The sequence below is a fragment of the Heliangelus exortis genome, chromosome 20, assembly GCF_036169615.1.
Source record: "Heliangelus exortis chromosome 20, bHelExo1.hap1, whole genome shotgun sequence".
Classification (NCBI taxonomy): domain Eukaryota; kingdom Metazoa; phylum Chordata; class Aves; order Apodiformes; family Trochilidae; genus Heliangelus; species Heliangelus exortis.
Window position 1 is genome coordinate 6,901,650 of NC_092441.1, and position 18,377 is coordinate 6,920,026.

Sequence of the window (18,377 nt, forward strand, 5' to 3'; positions counted from 1 at the left end):
GAAAAGAACAAGTTTGTGCTTTTCATATCCGTTTTTTTATTTCAATAAGCAGTAAGCTTCCCTTTTACGAAATGGTTGTAACAAACAGTCCTGATTCTTCTCCTATTTAAGTCAGTACCAAACATCCACTCAGCTTCCAGTGAAGTGCCCATCCAAAGCTTTGCCACCTCACATGAACTAACACTCACCAAATAATGTTTTCCTTCTAGCTCCAGACAACTTTTGGTGTTAAGAAACACAGCCTCTATTTAAAAAAAGGTGTGGATATGAATGCCAGCATGTGTGGGAATCTCTACATCTCCTCATCACATAGAAAAGCTTGGAAATTTAAATTCTAAGAACTGAAAAAACAAAGGAAAAAGTGCCTAATCTGTTCATCTTTGTTATTTCTAACGTGAGGAGCAAGGTAGAAACTAGAACTGAGACAATCTATTGTTTTGAATTGCCCAGGACTGACAATATTGTTATTGGATTTTAGGATTTTTCTGCTCCTCTCACAGTCAAGCAATAAAAACGTGTATTTGGCTCAATTCCCTTCAACACACTTGGAAAACAAAATCTGTGTTATTTTATGCCAGATGTACAGGACACCAAAAAATAAACATGAGATAATGGGACAGCTCTAACAGTCTGGGATTTAAAGGAGAGAGAACCCAGTAAGATCTGTATATTGTTTAATGGCAAATCATAATCTCTAACATCATTATATTATTCTGTTACAGTTTTTTTCACAGACTGTAAAATATCCTAAATAAAAAGAGGAACACTCTGTGACAGCAGAAATCACTCAAGGGAACATGAAAAGGCTGTTTACATTGCCAAGTGCTATGTGTCCATCTAAACTCATCACACACCACATACCTTTGTTTGTGGCAGAGCCAGCAATCCAGAGCTGGCATAGTTCACATTATCCTAACTGTTCCAGTTTACACCCCAAATTATTGGCAACACAGAGCAACCTCTGGTCCAACAGCCTAAGGGAACTGCTCCTTCAATGGGTCAGAATTTGCTTTATGTCCTAAACCATCAGAATTTTAGAGTTTCCAACCATGATAAAAGCAAGCAGCAGGAAGAAGAGGGTTGGGCAGTGCCTCCCTACAGCATCCCATCCACAGGAACCCTCTAAACCTGCTGCAAAGCTGGGCACCAGCATCTGGGCTCTCAGGGCAGAGGTGAATCAAACAGAAGTGGTGGCACCAGACATGTCCTCCTGAGCTGAGCTGCTCACACACTGTCACAGGATGGGGAAAGACACAGGAGCCCCCTGAACCAACCCAAACCCTGAAGGAGTTCAGAACCTTGTGTCTGAGTGTTGGGCAACACAGAGAAGGGAGGGATGCGTGGCTCCAGCACAAGTTTCCCCATGGAGCAATCAATTTGCCTACAGCAAAACGAAAACAGGGTGAAGGCCCAGGTCTGCTCTGTTTACTCTGGCAAACCTCCTGCTGCAAACAGTGGGAGTTTTGCCTGAATAAATGAGATTTACGGCCCAGACAGAGTTGAGATGGGAGCCTGCATGTGAGATCTATTCCTGCAGGCATGCAGCAGAGATCCAGGCTACCTTTTCATCCTCTCGGGATGTCATCAAGCACGTCTTTCCTTTTCTTATCTGGTAGGGTATTTCTGATAGCAAATTCTTCCTGGTGTTGGCAAAACAACAGCAATGCCTGTGCTATGTTACTGTTGACGTCTCCTGCAAAGACTGAGCCATGCAGGGAACTGAACAAACAAAGAGGTTTTGAGGTAGGAGCTTGGGACATGTGGAGGGAATTCCCATTGGGACAGAAGTCTGGGCAGCATTCCCACAGGCTGGAAAAAGGCCAAGACTTCATCTGAAGATTTCACTCTGGCAGCCCTACCTCCCCTTTTCCCACCACCTGCAGTATTTTAGGAGTCACAGAATCACAGAATGGTGAGGGGTTGGAAGGGACCTCTGAGGAACATCTAGTCCAACCCTCTGCTAGAGCAGGATCACCTAGAGCTGGTTTGAGAGGAATACATCCAGGCAGGTCTTGAATGTCTACAGGGATGGAGACTCCACAACCTCCCTGGGAAATTTATTCCAGAGTTGTTAACCTCAGAGTGAAGAAGATTTTATTTTAAATCTCTTGTGTGCCAGCTTGTATCCATTACCCCTTGTTCTGTCACTGGTCACCACGGAGAAGAGTCCAGACCCAACCTCCTGCATCCACCTTTTAGATATTCATTAACATTGATGAGATCCCCCTCAGCCTCCTCTTCTCCAAGCTAAACCGAAGCCCTTTTAGCCTTCCCTCACAGGGCAGATGCTCCAGTCCCTTCATCAGCTTAGTGGCCCTGTGCTGTACTCTCTCCAGAGGTTAGTTCTTTGTCTTTCTTGAACCGGGGAGCCCAGAACCACACACAGTGCTCCAGGTTACTGGAATACTCCAGAATACTCTGAATACTCCAGTCACTGCATGCAGAGGAGGAGAGAGAGAAGTAATCCTCCTTCCAGAAAAACTCACTTGCCTTGCCCTGGGGAGGGGGCAGTTGCATTCAGACCCTTCAGCCCCTCCAAGGAGAGCCCACAGTGGTAGCTGCTTGCAGGGGTCCAGCACCTCTCCCCAGCTCTGTGACAACTGGCAGTGCTGGCACACGAGTTGCAGTTAAGCAGCTCTTGAAGCTTCAGTGTTTATGTAAATGTGGCTTTAACTTTAACCTCTTGTCAATGTGGCTGCCTTTTTATTCATGTTTGCTTTTTTCCCTTCTTTCCCCTTGAATATACCACTATAATTTCCAGCTTATCCTTTAAGGAATATATATATATATTATATATTTAGCTAAACAGACCATTTTCCATCCCTGCTGAGGGCTGATGCGTCATGACTGACTCACTCATGCCAGCAAAGAACCTGACCTCATATATTTTCTCTCTAGAGATTTTATATTACACAGCACTGTGATTCTGTAAAGCAAGCTTTGGGAGGTAGGTAGCAAACTAATCCCAGGAAAAATAAACTTATGGAAAGGTACACTGTGCTGAGACAGGGGCTGTGCTGTGCTGCCCATACAGGCAGGGTTTCTCTATTTTTCTGCTGGAAAAGCTCCCATGGGACACATGAATTGGCATTTTTGGCTCTCAGCCTGAAGTTTCCACCTTTCCTGGAGGGGAAGTTTGCTTGAGAGCAGTTTTTGTTAATTGTTATCTCCCGCCAGAGTCTAAAGGGTCATTTGATAATGACTGCTGCAGCACCTTCTATAGGTGCACTCACAGCTGCCCCTAAAATGCACCATTTTCCATTGGGATATATTCAAGGCACTTCTTTGTCACTTAAAACCTAAGCTGCAGCGAACATTTACAGCTCAGGTGTTCCCAGGGCACTTTAAAGGCTGGGAATTTAAATATCAAAATCCTCTAAAATAGCAGGGCCATCAAAAATGTTGGGGGGCGACAGAAATTTGGCTGTAAAGCTTCTGTAAGCAGTTCCCGAGGAACATGTTTAACTAAAAGCACATCTTCTGAGGTGTTCTGTGCTGCTCGCTTTGCCATCTCAAGGCATGAACGGTGCTGCTGCTCCTTGGCAGGAGGTTTCTATCCTTTCCCAGCTGGGATTTCTGGCTATGCTGGGGAACAGCACACACAGGACAAGAGCTTTTCTCGAAGTTCAAAATACCCACTGGCTGCAGCAAGAGGGAGGGCAAAGATCCTCGTTTCACCTTTGCAGCAGTAATGCTGGCGCTTAATCCTGTGGGGAGAGGTTCTGTGTCACCACAGCATCCCTCCTCTGTCACTGCAGCATCACTCCTGCCACCCAGCCAGACTCTTCTGCATCCCACCCCCTTGAAGCACCCTGCTCACTCGTACCAAGGCACAATGGTGATGTGGGCACTGGGGAAGAGACTGCATCTGCTTTGGGGGTTCACCTGGTCCATACCAGGCTTCAAAGGCACTTCATAAGCATGCAGAAGGTGACAATGAGCCAGCGCTTTAAAAAGCATCAGCAGCAACACAGGGGCTGAGATAAGGCACATAGCAGAACATCTGTGCAAGTCACCAGGGCAGTGCAAGCAGATATTAAGGAGAGGGACCAGGCAGCCTGGCAGCTGGCCAAGAGACAGCTTCAAAAATACATGGCACTTCTCCTAAGCAATGTGCTTTACCAAGAAAGGCTGTGTCACGGTCCCTGATGCCCAGAAAGGGAAACCGAGGGGCAGGGAGCAGCACAGACACTCTCCCAAGTTCACTGAGCAACCCAGCAGCAGGGCTGGCACTGGGATCCAGCTCCCTCCCAGACAGTTTCATCTACCCCTGGGTCACCAGCAGCACAGAGCAGGGAGGGAAGGCTGCCACAGAGAGATACAACAATACCAAGGAGAAGCCGTGACAGTGACAACAGACTGCAGGAGAGACTCTTTAGGTCTTCCCGTGTTCCCACATCCCAGGCAGTTACCTACGCTTGAGCACTGAAACACAATCTTTCTTCAGAGGCCCAATCTGCAGGTGGGCATCAACACTCTCCAGGAAGAAGGCTGGTTTCAGCTTGTGCGAGAAAAGAAAGGAGAATTGCTGGTTGATCTTGTTCTGGAATGGGTCAAACTGACCCTTGGCAAAAGGAGAGGCCTTGAGGCGCTGCAGGCAGGTCATCTTGGAGTCCTTGACTCCATAGAAGGTCAGGGCTTTATCTGAATATTCCAGGAAGACCCCAATTGTTTGGAAAAATGGCTGCTGGATGACGGACTCGACGCCACCAAACCAGGCCACATAGTTCTGTCCATTCCACTGCAGGCAGCAGGACTGCACGTTCCTCCCCAGGCGCCCGCGGTTGTAGGTCTCCTCAGGGTCAAAGTCCTCAACAATGACACCCATGCTGACCCAGCCATCGATGACCTCCACCTCCCAGTAGTAGTTGCCCCGGTTCATGAGGTTGACACCCAGCACCTGCTCGCAGTTGATGAACCTGGTTGGGCTCTCTGGGTAGGGGATGGGACTAAGCACTCGCTTGGCCCCTTTGGTGCCAAATAGCTGGATGAACTTGTCAGCTGTGTCACTGTCCAGGTCAATGATGAAGGCAACTGTGCGGGGCAAAAAGGAGACATGAGGGTGAGGTTCCAGGGAAACGGGAAGAAATCCCCCCCAGGTCTCCCTGCTCTGATTCCCTGCTCTGATTCCCTGCTCCAGCCTTTGGCAATTAGCATGAGCCTTTCTGACTTCCACCATCACTCTCTCCCTGTGCTGTTAAACAGCCAACTTCAGCTGATGAGGATGAGGGGCTGAAAGAGGTGATGTTCCCATAAGCAGGATGAACACAGGTGGCTGAGGAGAGAGCACGGGGGCTGCTCAGTGAGCTCAACCATGATACCTGGCAGATCTGGTCCCCTGTGGACATCTCAGTAGGTGACCCCACATCCCCTGTAAGGGTGGAGGAGGTGCGGGGTGAGCCCAAACCCTGTGCTCTCCCTCAGCCCCTCCTGTCCCTGAACTACTCCTCTGCTCTGCTGAAGCTGATCCTTGCTAGGCAGGGGCACAAACCCTGATCTGATGCACCAGAGCATCTGATTCATCAAGAAATGACACCATATGTCTGCAGTATCCCCCCTGCCCTGGCAACACAGCAGACAAGGGAAAAAAAATATCACCTAAATAGATGATGACTGTCATCAGGAGAGCAAGGACGCTGCCCTGTGAGCTGAGCAACGTTTCCTCTGGTGGCAGCAGTGCTCCTGCCAGCCAAGATCCTGCTTGGCCAAGTGTGTGGGAAGGAGCTGGCCAGCCAGGAGAGAGGAAAGAGCAGATGAACCTTAGCAACAAATGTCAAAGCAAAAGACCCTTGCTTACATTTCAGGAAGTAATCGCGGCTCTCCAGGCAGGCAGGATTGTTCAACTTCTCTGGAGATGGGGACTTGGCTGCAGAGAGAGGGACAGGAGGATTGGCCATCAGCAAAGGAACGGATGTCACAAACAAGGGTGTTACTGGAGCATCACCTCCTGCCCAACACCCTGGTGGTACCCAGCTACGCCAGCCCCCCAGCCCCAACCAGCATCCCCAGCTGCCCCTGCACATCCCTGCCTGCTTGGACACAGGAAAGGACAGATGCCACCTATGCCCCACCACGGTGATGGGCAGGGGCGGCAAGGAACTGGCTGATATTCCCCCAAGCATCTGAGAAAAAGAGAGAAATGAGAGAGCACGGGAGAAAGCCACTGCGGTGGCTTCAGGTTTGGGAGACTTCATAGTTTGCCCCATTAAGAGGATCATCTATCCTGGGAGGAGAGTCTCCTTTCATAGGAGGCCACTTTGGCCACTTGCCCCCTTCTCACAGGGCCCTGCCTAACTCCCAGGCTGTTTGTTGCTTCTCCGGTCTCCGGTCTCTGTGGAAAAATTCATAAAACCTCAAGGACAAGGCATAAGCCCAGACAGGGATTGTGCAACGTGCAGCTCAGCCCTGCTGAGGAGCTTCCAGGGCTGGTGGGAGCAGGGCCAGCACTCACAGGAGCCACTGAGCCTCCTGACCACTCCCAACTAGGTGGGGGGAGGATGGAGGGTGACAGGGTGACCTCCAAGCAGAGGGCATAGGTGAACACAAACCTGGCACAACCTCCTCAATGAACTCATCAATTCCTTTCCCCTGCAAGTGGTCCCACTGCTTTTTGCAGGCAGCAGACAGCACATCCTTCACAGCACTCACGGCTTGGGCACATTTGGTGAAGTTCAGCTCGTTCTGGAAGCTCAGAGCCGGGGAGCGGTTTTCTTCCATGGCTACTTTTAAGGCCTGAAATTCCTGAGCCAAAAAAGACAGAGTTGCAGTAGGCTTCAAACAAGCCCAAATTGTTTCTTGTTCCGCAACCCCACCCTTCCCCAGAGGATCTGGGAGCTGGCAGCTCACAGCACTTGGCCCAAGGACAGCCTTGCAGAAGGGAGGAGCAAACTTTCCCAGCCACGCGTTCCAGGCACCTTCCCGTTGGGCCTTTTCAAACCCAGACCTTGCCCACCCCACCCAACATGGAACAGCACCTCCTCCCAAAAAGGTCTCCTTTTTCTGGGCTGCTGGGTGGGACCACTGGGGCACCCCAACCTCTTGCTCTCTGCCCCCCACACCAAGGTACCCAGCCTGTACAATGCAGCAGCCTCTGCCAAGTCAGGGGCAGAATGGAGACTGAGTGATAGAGGAGAAAGTTTTGGGTGCCCAGGTGCCCCAGAAGTGAGAAGGGAAGAGGACTGTGCAATCAGGAGTGAAATGCTGCAGTCCCAGGACTCCTGGCACCCACCTCCATGTGAAATGGGACAAACCCCCAAAAAACATTATAACTGGCTCTTTCTCCTTGTCCCATCCCACCCAGGCACCTGGAGGAAGTAGATGGTGTCAGTGCTGGGGACGTTCTCCAGGTTTTGCTTGCACTGGGCCAACTTGGTTCTTCTCTCCTCCTTCCAGCAGAGATCAGCCTCAGCCTCCCCCAGCATGGAGCACTCCCCATCCTTGATGAAACCAGCCACCTCCTTTTGGAAGGTCTCCAGGACCTCAGAGGCTTCTGCAAAAAGCTTCTTGACTTTTTCTCTCTCCTTCGTGGCAGTGCTCTGAGCATAGGGAAAGAGGGGTTGGGGTCACCTCCAGCAGGAAGGGGTGTGAGAGACAGCACCCTTGTCCCCTGCCCAGCACCCAGTTCTCAATTCTGCATTCCCCCCTGATATCCCTTTTAACCCCTTCACCCAAGATCTTGGAGCACTTTATAACCCTGTTGTCAAAGGACCTGAGTGGGCATGGTGCTTACTGCTCCACCACATCTCATGTTCCCAGGCAGTACCAAAAGGGGACCAAAAGCCCTGTGAGCTTGGGGAGAGAAGGTGCAAGAGCCAGCAGGTACATGGGCGTGGTCCTTGCTCTGCTCTTCCTTCCAGGTTGCAAACAAAAGCAACCAGAGATGCAGTGCAGGTTAGCAAGAGAGGAGAAACAAGGATACACAGGGATCCTTGCCATGGGGCACCACTGTTTTACGGAGAGCTTGTTCCCCTGAGGGAACCACTGTGACACCCCAAAAATTTCCTTTGCCTCCACTACCCAGCCCAGTAGAGCTGCACTAACAGAAGAAAGCCATCAGAGTCACCTTAATGAGTTCCACCATCTTCTTGGCCTGTGCAGTGGTGACTGACAGCTCCTCCAGCTTGTTCTCCACATCACTGAGGAATTTGGCTTTTTGGGCCTGTGGACAGGAGGGACAAATTATGAGCTCAGCCCCCATCCTGGCAGCAGGAAGACACAGGGGACCCTTGCCTAATTTCAACCCACAGCCCCCTCTCTGGCCATGACCTTGTTACCAGGCTTTGGGTGAAGTGTGCAAGGGGAATGGGGAATTGTTTTCCCATTTTCCTCCCGTGCAACATCCAACCTGCAACCATCCCTTCTCACTTGGATGGAAAACGAAGGGAGCAGCCAGGCTGCAAAGGGCCATGCCCAGCTCTGTGCCCCTTACCCTGGTCCTGTCGTAAACCAAACAAAATAGGAATTTGAAAGCAAAACCATCGGGCAGGGATTGCAGCAAGTGTGGTCAAGCCTTGTGCTCGAAGTGCACATCCCAAAGCCGGGAAAAATCCGCCTGGAATTTCCCGGGTGGGGAAGCCAAAAGGCAGACCTGGAGCACTCCGGAAACACGGCTCCAAGCTTCCTGGACATTTCTCATCAGGAGCAAAGCAAACCAGCTCAGGAGCACGGGGTGCTGTGTGGCTGCAAAGGAAGCACCGAGCGAACACGTTGTTTCCTGAGGCACTATTGTTATCCCCAGCATCGCCTGGCAGGAGGACGGGGCCCTTGGGAGCCAGGAGGGCACTGAGCTTCCTAACCAGGGCAGCTCAGCCCGCAGACCCCTGCAGTGCTTGTGCCCGTCCAGGGAGGACGGGAGCTTTCCCCGTCCATCCTTCCCACCCTGCAGGGCAAGGGTGGCTGCAGAGTGAGTGGTCAGAGTGGCTGCAGAGGCAGTGCAGGTGATGTTAAGCAGCGCCTGCCAAGGTCTGACATCTCCTCGGGGCTGGAATCACACTCGCTTTCTATTTTAAGGCACCTGATAACAACAATGCTGGCAAAAGGGTTTTCTTGCAGCCCCAAGAGCCCATAAGGGAGTGGGGCTGGCTGGGGGGCAGCCACTGCACTCCCCGCCAAATGTATCTAGAAAAAACAAAACTCTCCAATGTCCCCAAATGTCCCATGGCGACATGGGGATGCCACCAGGCCGTCAGCCACGCAGGATCCCATCTGCCTGTGGCCCTGCAGAGACCCCACGCACTCGATGCACCAGTGCCCAGGAAGGCAAGGCTGTGCTGGGCTTGTAGCCTCAGCTCCTGGGGAGGCTCGTGGGTGTGAATTTGGGTGGTGACTCAGCCGTATCTGGGAAGGGGAGTGATGGAAAAAAAACCCCTACTGCCAAAATGCCAGGACACAAAGGGCTGGCAGAGAGGGAGCAGTGTCCGGGCAGGCTGCCAGCGCGCTGAGAGAACCTACTTGAGGGAGCTGTGGGAACCAGACGGAGGAACCAGGGGCCCCATAACCTCGGGAGTGGCCATGGTAGGGTGTCTCCCAGGAACCCATGTCGCCAGCCCTACACCCACGGGGACAGCGAGTTTGGTTCTGCAGTGGGACCAAACCCCAGGGAATGTCTTAGTTGTATGTCTGCCCCTAAAGACTGTCCTGAGGCTGGCAGTTATGTCCCCACCTCACAGGGTGACTTCATGGCACAGCAGCCCGTCTCTCCATGCCGAGGTGGGGACAGGGCTGCAGCACCCATCCCACACAGGGCTGCTCCTGCACACCACCCACGTGGAGGTTAGGCTCCCCGTGGGGGTGTGGGTGATTACACGGACCCTTCACTGGGGTGCTACACCTCGCCCCACCCAGGATCCCCCACCAGGACTCTACCCGTATGGACATCCCCATGCTACCATTAGGTTCCGCGTGGGGATAGAGGTGCAGCATCCTCCCCACCCATCCCTCCTCTCCCAGGATGCCCCACCAGTACTGCACCCCCATACGGACAACCCCATGCAAGAGTCAGGCCCCGCATGGGGGACAGGGTTGCATCACCCACCCACCTGTCATGGAGACACCACCACCACCACCACACCGACCCCCCACGCACCTCTTTGTGCTCTCGCTCCCGCTCCAGGGGCACCACGTCGTGTGCGCGATGCTCGTGTGTGCGGCAGCGGGCGCAGACGCAGGTTTGCTCGGTGCGGCAGAAGCCGTCGAGGGGCTGGAGATGTCGCGGGCAGAGCCCCTCCTCCAGACGCCGCAGAGGGGCTACCAGGCGGTGGGCACGGAAGGCGGGGGCGCGGCGGTGGGGCTCCAGGTGGGCCCCGCAGAAGGAGGCCAGGCAGACCAGGCAGGACCGCGCCGCCGCCGCCCTCGATCCTGCCGGGCAGACATCGCACAGCACCGTCGTTCCTTCCTCCCCTGCTGCATCCTCCTCTTCCTCGGCTCCCGGGGCCATGGGGGATGCGGCGGAGGGTGGGGACGGAGGAGACAAACCGGCGGTGGCGGCTGCCAGCACCTCGCAAAGGGCTCGGTTCTTGCAGAGCCGCAATGTGGCGGGGACTGGCTCCTGGCAGAGCGGGCAGCGGGCAGCCCCGCCCGCCCCGCCGCTACCGTCGGGGGGGCCCGGCCGCTGGCGGAGTGCCCCCAGGCAGCCCTGGCAGAAGTTGTGCCCACAGGGAACGGTCACCGGGTCCTTTAGCAAATCGAGGCAGATGGGGCAGCCGAAGGGACCGTCGGGCAGCCCGGGAGCAGCCAGCTCCAGCCGGAACGCCGCGGCGGAGGAGGACGGGGCACTCCCGGGCGCGGTCTCCATTCCTGAACGCCCCGACCAGCCGGTCCCGGCCCGGCCCCGGCCCCAGCCCCGACGGGGGGCGGGAGGACGCCTGGCCCCGCCTGCCCGCTCCACCTCCCCCCCGAGCCCGGAGCTGCTGCTGCCCCGGACGGGGCTCTGCTCCCTACCAGGGAGACTGACTTCCCCCGCATCTTCGAGATCTCGTTCTCAACCCACTGGGAAGGTCCCTATTCCCAGGATCTGCTCTCCCCGCCAAGCACGTGGTCCTTTCCCCCGGCGTCTGCCGCCTGCTGGGAAACCTATCCCCCACTTCCCGCCCGGGAGAATGCAGCCCTGCTGAGGATGTACTACCACCCACCCAGGGTCCGCTCCCTCCTGTCTCCCCGGAATCTGGACCCTCCCTGGGGGTCTATTGCCCTCAGGCTTAGCTGCTGCATGCCCCCAGGTCTTCTGTCCAGGGGAGCTGTTGCCAGCCCATTCCAATTCTCCTTCCAGGGGAGCTGTTGCCACCCATGATCATAGAATCATAGAATTGGCTGGGTTGAAAGGGACCTCAGAGATCATCAAGTCCAACCCTTGATCCACTATCGCTGCAGTTACTAGACCATGGCACTGAGTGCCACATCCAGGCTCTTTTTAAATATCTCCAGGGATGGAGAATCCACTACTTCCCTGGGCAGCCCATTCCAATGCTTGATCACCTTCTCAGTAAATAAATTCTTTCTAATGTCCAACCTAAACCTCCCCTGGCACAACTTGATACCGTGCCCTCTTGTCTTGCTGAGAGCTGCCTGGGAAAAGAGACCAACCCCCACCTGGCCCCAACCTCCTTTCAGGGAGCTGTAGAGAGTGATGAGGTCTCCCCTGAGCCTCCTCTTCTCCAGGCTGAACAGCCCCAGCTCCCTCAGCCTCTCCTCATAAGATCTGTGCTCGAGTCCCTTCACCAGCCTAGTTGCCCTCCTTTGGACCTGCTCCAGGGCCTCGATATCCTTCCTGAACTGAGGGGCCCAGAACTGGACACAGGACTCAAGGTGTGGTCTCACCAGCGCTGAGTAGAGGGGCAGAATCACTTCCTTGGACCTGCTGGCCACGCTGTTCCTGATACAGGCCAGGATGCCATTGGCCTTCTTGGCTACCTGGGCACACTGTTGGCTCATGTTCAGCTTCCTGTCAATCCAGACTCCCAGGTCCCTCTCTGGCTGCTCTCCAACCACTCTGTGCCCAGCCTGTAGCGCTGCATGGGATTGTTGTGGCCAAAGTGCAGGACCCAGCACTTGGCCTTGTTGAACCTCATCCCGTTGGAATCAGCCCAACTCTCCAGTCTGTCCAGGTCCCTCTACAGAGCCCTCCCCACAATCTGTTGCCACCCCACTGCTCCCAGGACCTGCTCCCCACCCTTGAGGACACATGGAGGGACCTGAGCTCCTCCCTCACGACATGAATGCGGCTGCTTTTCTGCCCTCCCTTGGACCAATGGCCCCGTGTCAGCCATTCCCATAGCCAAAAAATGCCACAGTTGCTCAGGTCCTGGCTCTGTTGCTGTTCCCTTTTTCTCCAGGGTCCGGCAGGAGCCGGCAGACACCAAGCAAGGATGAGTCTGATGAGACACCAACGTGTTTTCAGACTGAGGATCTGCCTGGCAAACACAGGATCTCGGGACACCTCCTGTGGAGTGTACACCATTTTTCAGCTTGGATACATTCCCAGGTCCATGCTGGCCCAAGGTCCCGCCCAAGGACAGGGGTGGGAGGAACAGGGAGGTGCAGAGTGAAGAAGGAAGCACAAAACAAAGTGCATCTGTTCTCAAAGAAGCAGATTAATGCCTTTAAGCCTTTTTTTGCCCAGAGGAAACCAGCTGATGTGATCCATTCTCTGGCACGTCCCCAGCACCTTTGAACCCAGCGCCCAGTTTCACCCTGTTAGTTAGTCCTCACCCACGTCTCTATGGGGGGGGGATGGCAGGAGATGCTGGACCTGCAGCCTCAACCTTGCAAAAGCTTTAGTCAAAACTTCGGATTTTCTTCTGTGCCAGATCAACCTTGGGGCAGAGCTGTAGGAAACCAGGTTTTCTTATCACAGCATTACTGCAAATAAGCACTTTCTAGTTCTTCCACTGGTGGGTCATTCCCTGCTGCCGAGGACATGAAGGGGCAGGATGGGCCCTGCAGAGGGCACCCAGCTCATCTCTCCCCTCCCCCCCCCCGGCCTGCTTGGTCCCATGGCTCCCACCAGCACCAAGGTCAAACCAGTAAGAAAATAGAGCTTTACTGGGGAAAGCAGTGTGTCCAAAGAGCAGCTGCAGTGTAGCACCCCAGAAAGATGCCCTGCCACATCCCAGAGTGTCAGGAAGGGACCTGGAGGGGCTGGGGGAACAGAATCTGCCTGCACATGGGATTGGGGGAGCACAGAGCTTCACACTGCTCCACAGCACCCTGTGGCTGCAGCTCCCCCGTCTACAGGGTCCCCCCCCTCACCCCAAATCTTCCCCAGGCTTGGGAGGTTTGGTCAGGACAAGAAGAAGACAAAACTAATTCTTGCACCCACCTGCGTGATATTTGGCAGATGTAAACCGGAGTGGTTTAATTTGCATGTCTGTCCCTCAACAGCTCTTGTTCACACACCACAACCCACTTCCCATCCTGGCACTGGGGTCTGCGACAGCTCAGCTGTGGCACCAGCCTGGACCTTGCCAGCCCAGCTAATGGAGCAGTGCAGCGGCCCCAGCTCAGTCCCTCCAGCACAGCGTCACTGATCGCCGCTCGCACAACCAAAAGACAGGGTAAAGGGGCTCTGTGAAGACATTGTGGAAGGAGTAGATGAGCTGCATCCTCTCCCCAAGGCCATAGAAGGAGAGGAGCCCCTTGCTGTAATTCAGGCTGACCCCCAAGTTCTTATAGAGCCGCTCCTGGATCTTCTCTGCCCGACCGTTGTGCCAGGCCAGGTAGCAATCCTCCCGCACCTGCAGCCCCCATGAGCCCCTGTCCAGCCCGATGTTGAACTTGTGGCCCTGCTGTTGCTCCCAGGGGAGTCCATGGTAGGTGACCCCCAGGATGATGGAGTGGCTGGAGACCTTCACCTCCCAGTAGTGGTGGCCATGGCCGAAGCCCTGCGTGCACAGCACCTGCCAGGGCTGGAAACGAGGTCCCTGCTCCTGCTGCCTGCAGATGGTACTGCGGCTGTGCTTGGCTTTCTGGTTGTTTTCTGACAGCTCCAGGTACTTGTTGGCTGTCTTGGGATTGAAGGTCAGATTGCGGTAGTCTGGGGAGAGCAATAGCATGGATGGGGTTGAAATGCATCATCATGGCCCTGGTATGAGCCCCCCCAGGGGTGATGTGATTTAACTGCATTGGGCTGGCTCCCAAAGTAGAAGAGAACATGTTGTACCGTGTCTGGAGGTGAAGAGGAACAGGGCAAGGTACCTGCCCACCTGCCTGCTAGAAGGAACCAAAACGGGCCAGGAACAGCTGGTGAGGCACCAGGATGTGACTCTTCGCTCTGGCCTTGACCAGCCCACTCAAAGCCAGCAAACAGTGGCAGCTCCATGGTCATTTTGGAAAAGATGTGCTTGATTTTAAGAACAAAAAACACCAAAACAAAGTAGGTGGAGGGAGGGAGAAGTCCCACAGGAGGTACTGCACAGGCTGCTGTAACTCCTCCTGCCACAGACAGTCACTGGCCCCCAACAGTACCTGGCCACAACCCCCTGGCCAGCTACATGGGGCAGGCTCATGCCTACTGCTTGTAAATAACTTTTTTTTTTCATATAATGACCCTGAGAACATCTTTACAGATCCTACAGGCATTGCTTGCCTCCCTGGAAAAAGTGACATGGCCCAACATGCCCTGCACATCCTCCAACCCTCCTCCCAACAGTGGGGGATTCTAATGCCCCTAGTTCTAAACCCACAATTCCCTTTGTGAGCCCTTTCCTGGCCAAAAAGTGTCCCCCAACCCATCCACTCTTCTCTGCATTTAGGGAGAGGGACTGGGAGAGCCAGGGCAGGAGCCCCCATCCCTGCAGCCAAAACCACCCCCCTTCCAGGGAACATCCTGGCTTGGTGAAACCTTTGCCTGCTGGAGACCCCAGCAGGGTGCTGTCCCTCTGGACCCCCACATGCTTCTTACCCTTCAGAAGCTCAACTCGGAGCTGGCACTCAGGTAGAAGGGACACCACTTTCACCACTGGCACCTCGGGCTGCACAGGGTCTGTGGAGGATGGGGACAGGCAATTTGAGTGATGGCACCCAAAAACTTGTTTCTTCCTGGCTTTGATGGGAGGAGGAGCAAGTCCATTGTATACAAGTCTGGGAGTGGGAATGTGCCACCATAGCTCAGCATTGTTAGCAAGGTGGAGACCCACAGGGAAGCCACCCATCCCACCCCATTGATATTCATCTGCTAAACAGTAGATGTATTGTCCTCATCCCAAAGAAATGTGCTTGTCAGCCACATCCCCAGCATAGTGACATGGGCCAGGCTGCGGTTCAGGGTGACCTGGAGCCCCTGGGGTGACCTTGCAAGGAGAACGGTTACCTTGGGCAACAGGGTCAGGGGCTCTGTGGGCCACAGGGCTGGGCAGATACTCTGTCAGGAGCCTGGAGATGTTGGTGAGGATCTCAGTGATGGGCTCAACCACACTGACTGCATCGAACTCCCTGGGAAGTGGCACCGCTGGGCTCTCTGGAGATGAGAGCAGGGGGAATTCCTGTGGATGGATGCAGACACCCATGCACTAGCCTGTGGATGATCAGCAGCTCCAAATCCCATCCATGGCATGTGCTGTGTGTCTCCTCAGTGGGTGACAGGGGCATTCCAAAGTGTCTGTCATTAGCTGTGGCTGATGTGGCGTCAGGGGACAGTCCCAGGGGGAGCGGGAGGTTGCAGGGAGCAAAGGGGCTGTGACACAGGACCTTGTGTTTTGCTGGTGGTGGAAAAGTCTTGCTGAGTAGTTTGGGATAGGAGATGCTGCCTATGTCCCCCTGAGTGGTAGCATCTACTGTGATCCAGCATTAACGCCACATCTTTCCAGTAAATGATTCTTCCCTTCAACCCTGTGCCATCTCTGAGCTGGGCTGAGGACATGTGCCCCCTGGGGAAGGGTCAACCATGTCTCTGCCCTCACCAACAGGCCAGGGGGCTGGCAGCTGGAGGGGATGGTACCTGGAGGAAGGTCCTGTGGTCGGGGCAATCCAGCAGGCGCTGAGCTGTCTCCCTGTGCTGGCTGAGGACATCCAAGTGGTCCTTCAGGAGGTTCCACTTGTCCTCCATGCTCCCCAGCACAGCTGCCTGCTCCTGCTCGATCCTGGACACTGTCTGCCGCTGGCACTCCTCCAGGGCTTTCTTCAGGACGCTGAATTTACTCAGAATAGCTGATCTGAGCCTCTCAGAGGAGTCCTGGGTGGGGAAGAGCCATGAGAGCCAGCACATTCCCACCCAGTCACCCAGCATGGAGGTGGCCACAGTGTTTACCTTGATGCTGTGTGTTTGCTCCTCCAGTTCCTGCATCTCCTGTGTGATCCTCTCTGATTCCTCCTGGGCTTTTTCCAGGGACTCCTTCAAAAGGGCCTGCAAAAAGAGGCACCAACACCCTGCAGCACACTGCCACCTGCCTCCCCCAGAGCCCTCCCAGGGCTCCTGACCAGTCTCGCCAGGAGGGAGAATGCTTCAGAAGGGCAGAGGCTGTGTCCAGGGTCACTGAGAAGTAAGACCCTGTGCTGCCTTTCACTCCTCTTTATCTGTTTCCTCTAGATCAGAGGTCACAAACACATATGGCACAAGTGCTGCTGGAGCCCCTATTAGAAGAAAGACATGGAGGTGCTGGAGCATGTCCAGAGAAGGGCCATGAGAATGATCAGAGGGCTGGAGCACCTCTCCTATGCAAACAGAGAGTTGGAATTACACAGTCTGGAGAGGAGAAGGCTCTGAGGAGACCTTATTGTGGCCTTCCAGTATCTGAAGGGGGCTATGGTGAGGGACTTTTTAGGGTGTCAGGTAGTGACAGGAGTAAGGGGAATGGGTCCAAACTAGAGGAGGGGAGATTTAGATTGGATATTAGGAAGAAGTTCTTCACCATGAGGCTGGTGAGACACTGGCAAAGGTTGCCCAGGGAGGAGGTGGGAGCCCGATCCCTGGAAATTTTTAAGGCCAGGCTGGACAGGGCTCTGAGCAACCTGATCTGGTGGGAGGTGTCCCTGCCCATGGCAGGGGGTTGGAACTGGATGATCCTAAAGGTCCCTTCCAACCTTGAAAATCCTATGATTTACCTAGGTCTCTGCTTCTCCTGTTAGCCCCCAGTTTCTCAGGGTGCAGCCAGGTGCTGGTGGCATCTCCCTGTCCAGAGCCTGTGCCACCCCCTTGCTCAGCTGAGGCCAGTCCCAGCTCAGCACCCAGAGCTACATCCCATCCCCGCAGCAGGACACAGGGCTGGGAGGCTGCAGCCCTCTGACAGCAGAGGCGGATGTCCCACACTCCCCCCAATTTCCCCCCCCCCCCGGCTCTCTCCTTGCCACCCAGGTCCTCACACCCATCATCCCCACCTGCTTTTTGGAACGTTCCTCCTCGAAGAGCACCCTGCGGTGCCGCTGGCAGTGCTGGATGGTGCAGACACAGCAGACACACCGCCCCTCGTCCAGGCAGTAAAGCTCCAGCAGGCGCCCGTGCCGCGGGCACAGCCCCGCACCCACGGTCTCGCACCTCCAGCCCCGCGCCTCACCCTCCCGCAGCAGCTCTCCCACGCTGCACAGGGTGACGTTCTTCTCCAACTCCGGGCACTGCTGGAAGCTCCTGCGGCACTCAGGGCAGGTGTAGCCCTTCTCGGAGCCGGGGGGTTCCCGCTCTTGCTTGTGCCAGTGGTCGCTGATGCAGCGCTTGCAGAAGTTGTGGCCGCAGGGCAAGGTGACGGGCACCCTGAAGAGCTCCAGGCAGATGGAGCACAGCAGCTTCTCCTCCAGCTTCTGCGTGGCGGGCAATGCCATCCTGCCTGTGCCAGGGAGCGGCGAGTACTGGGGGAAAGCAACTGGGGAAACAGAAACTCATCTGCCGGTGACGCTAAGAGGAGAGGCGGGTCCGGGCTCCGAGCCAGTCACGGCCTTAAAGAACCACCCAGTGGGTGCACTCTTGGTCCTGCCACGAACTAGGGAGGTGATGGGTGGGTCAGAGCTGCTGTCTCCGGGAACAGGGAAGGGCTGGAAAACACAACAGGAGGCCCTGCAGAGGATCAAACACTGCAGCAACCACACAAGGAGAGATTCAAGAGGCTGAGAGGGTTCAGAGCAATGTGTGTTTCTGTGCATCTTCTTGCATGGATACACGTATGGATTTGATTTCCCCTCCTTTTCTTGGCCTTTTGAGAGAACTTCCTGACATCCCCACCTCTGCTCTGTCCCCAAGCAAAACATGACAGCCATACCTAGCAGTATGATGCTTCTGGCATCTGACAGCCCAGAAACCACCAGAGAGGGGCACCCACTGCTGCCACATCCATTTGTCACCTCTCTCTGCAGTGACAAGGGCCACACCCTTCCCCACATCTGACATTTCAGAAAGGACAGAGACCTCAGCCAGGAGAGGGGCTGCCCTTCTCCCAAGCACCCTGGTGAGCTCCCCA

At 54.9% G+C, this 18,377-nt stretch overlaps 2 protein-coding genes across 4 annotated transcripts; both read right to left on the reverse strand.

Moving 5' to 3' along the window:
• Window positions 1–657: 657 nt before the first annotated feature.
• TRIM47 (tripartite motif containing 47) lies at window positions 658–10,849 on the reverse strand. 3 transcript variants are annotated; one of them, XM_071764627.1, is made up of 7 exons: window positions 10,085–10,849; window positions 8,063–8,158; window positions 7,305–7,535; window positions 6,549–6,741; window positions 5,798–5,866; window positions 4,417–5,034; window positions 658–3,707 (listed from the first exon to the last, which is right to left on the reverse strand). In XM_071764627.1, the coding sequence occupies exons 1-7, from the start codon at window positions 10,790–10,792 to the stop codon at window positions 3,466–3,468; spliced, it is 2,157 nt and encodes a 718-aa protein (XP_071620728.1). In that variant the 5' UTR covers window positions 10,793–10,849; the 3' UTR covers window positions 658–3,465. The 3 variants fall into 3 exon arrangements, with proteins under 3 accessions (XP_071620728.1, XP_071620729.1, XP_071620730.1); XM_071764628.1 differs by having other exon boundaries at window positions 4,413–5,034; XM_071764629.1 differs by lacking the exon at window positions 658–3,707 and having other exon boundaries at window positions 3,927–5,034.
• A 2,171-nt stretch (window positions 10,850–13,020) lies between these two features.
• TRIM65 (tripartite motif containing 65) lies at window positions 13,021–18,280 on the reverse strand. The gene is made up of 6 exons (XM_071764630.1): window positions 17,308–18,280; window positions 16,241–16,336; window positions 15,932–16,165; window positions 15,305–15,476; window positions 14,897–14,977; window positions 13,021–14,029 (listed from the first exon to the last, which is right to left on the reverse strand). The coding sequence occupies exons 1-6, from the start codon at window positions 17,743–17,745 to the stop codon at window positions 13,497–13,499; spliced, it is 1,554 nt and encodes a 517-aa protein (XP_071620731.1). The 5' UTR covers window positions 17,746–18,280; the 3' UTR covers window positions 13,021–13,496.
• Between the last annotated feature and the right edge of the window lie 97 nt (window positions 18,281–18,377).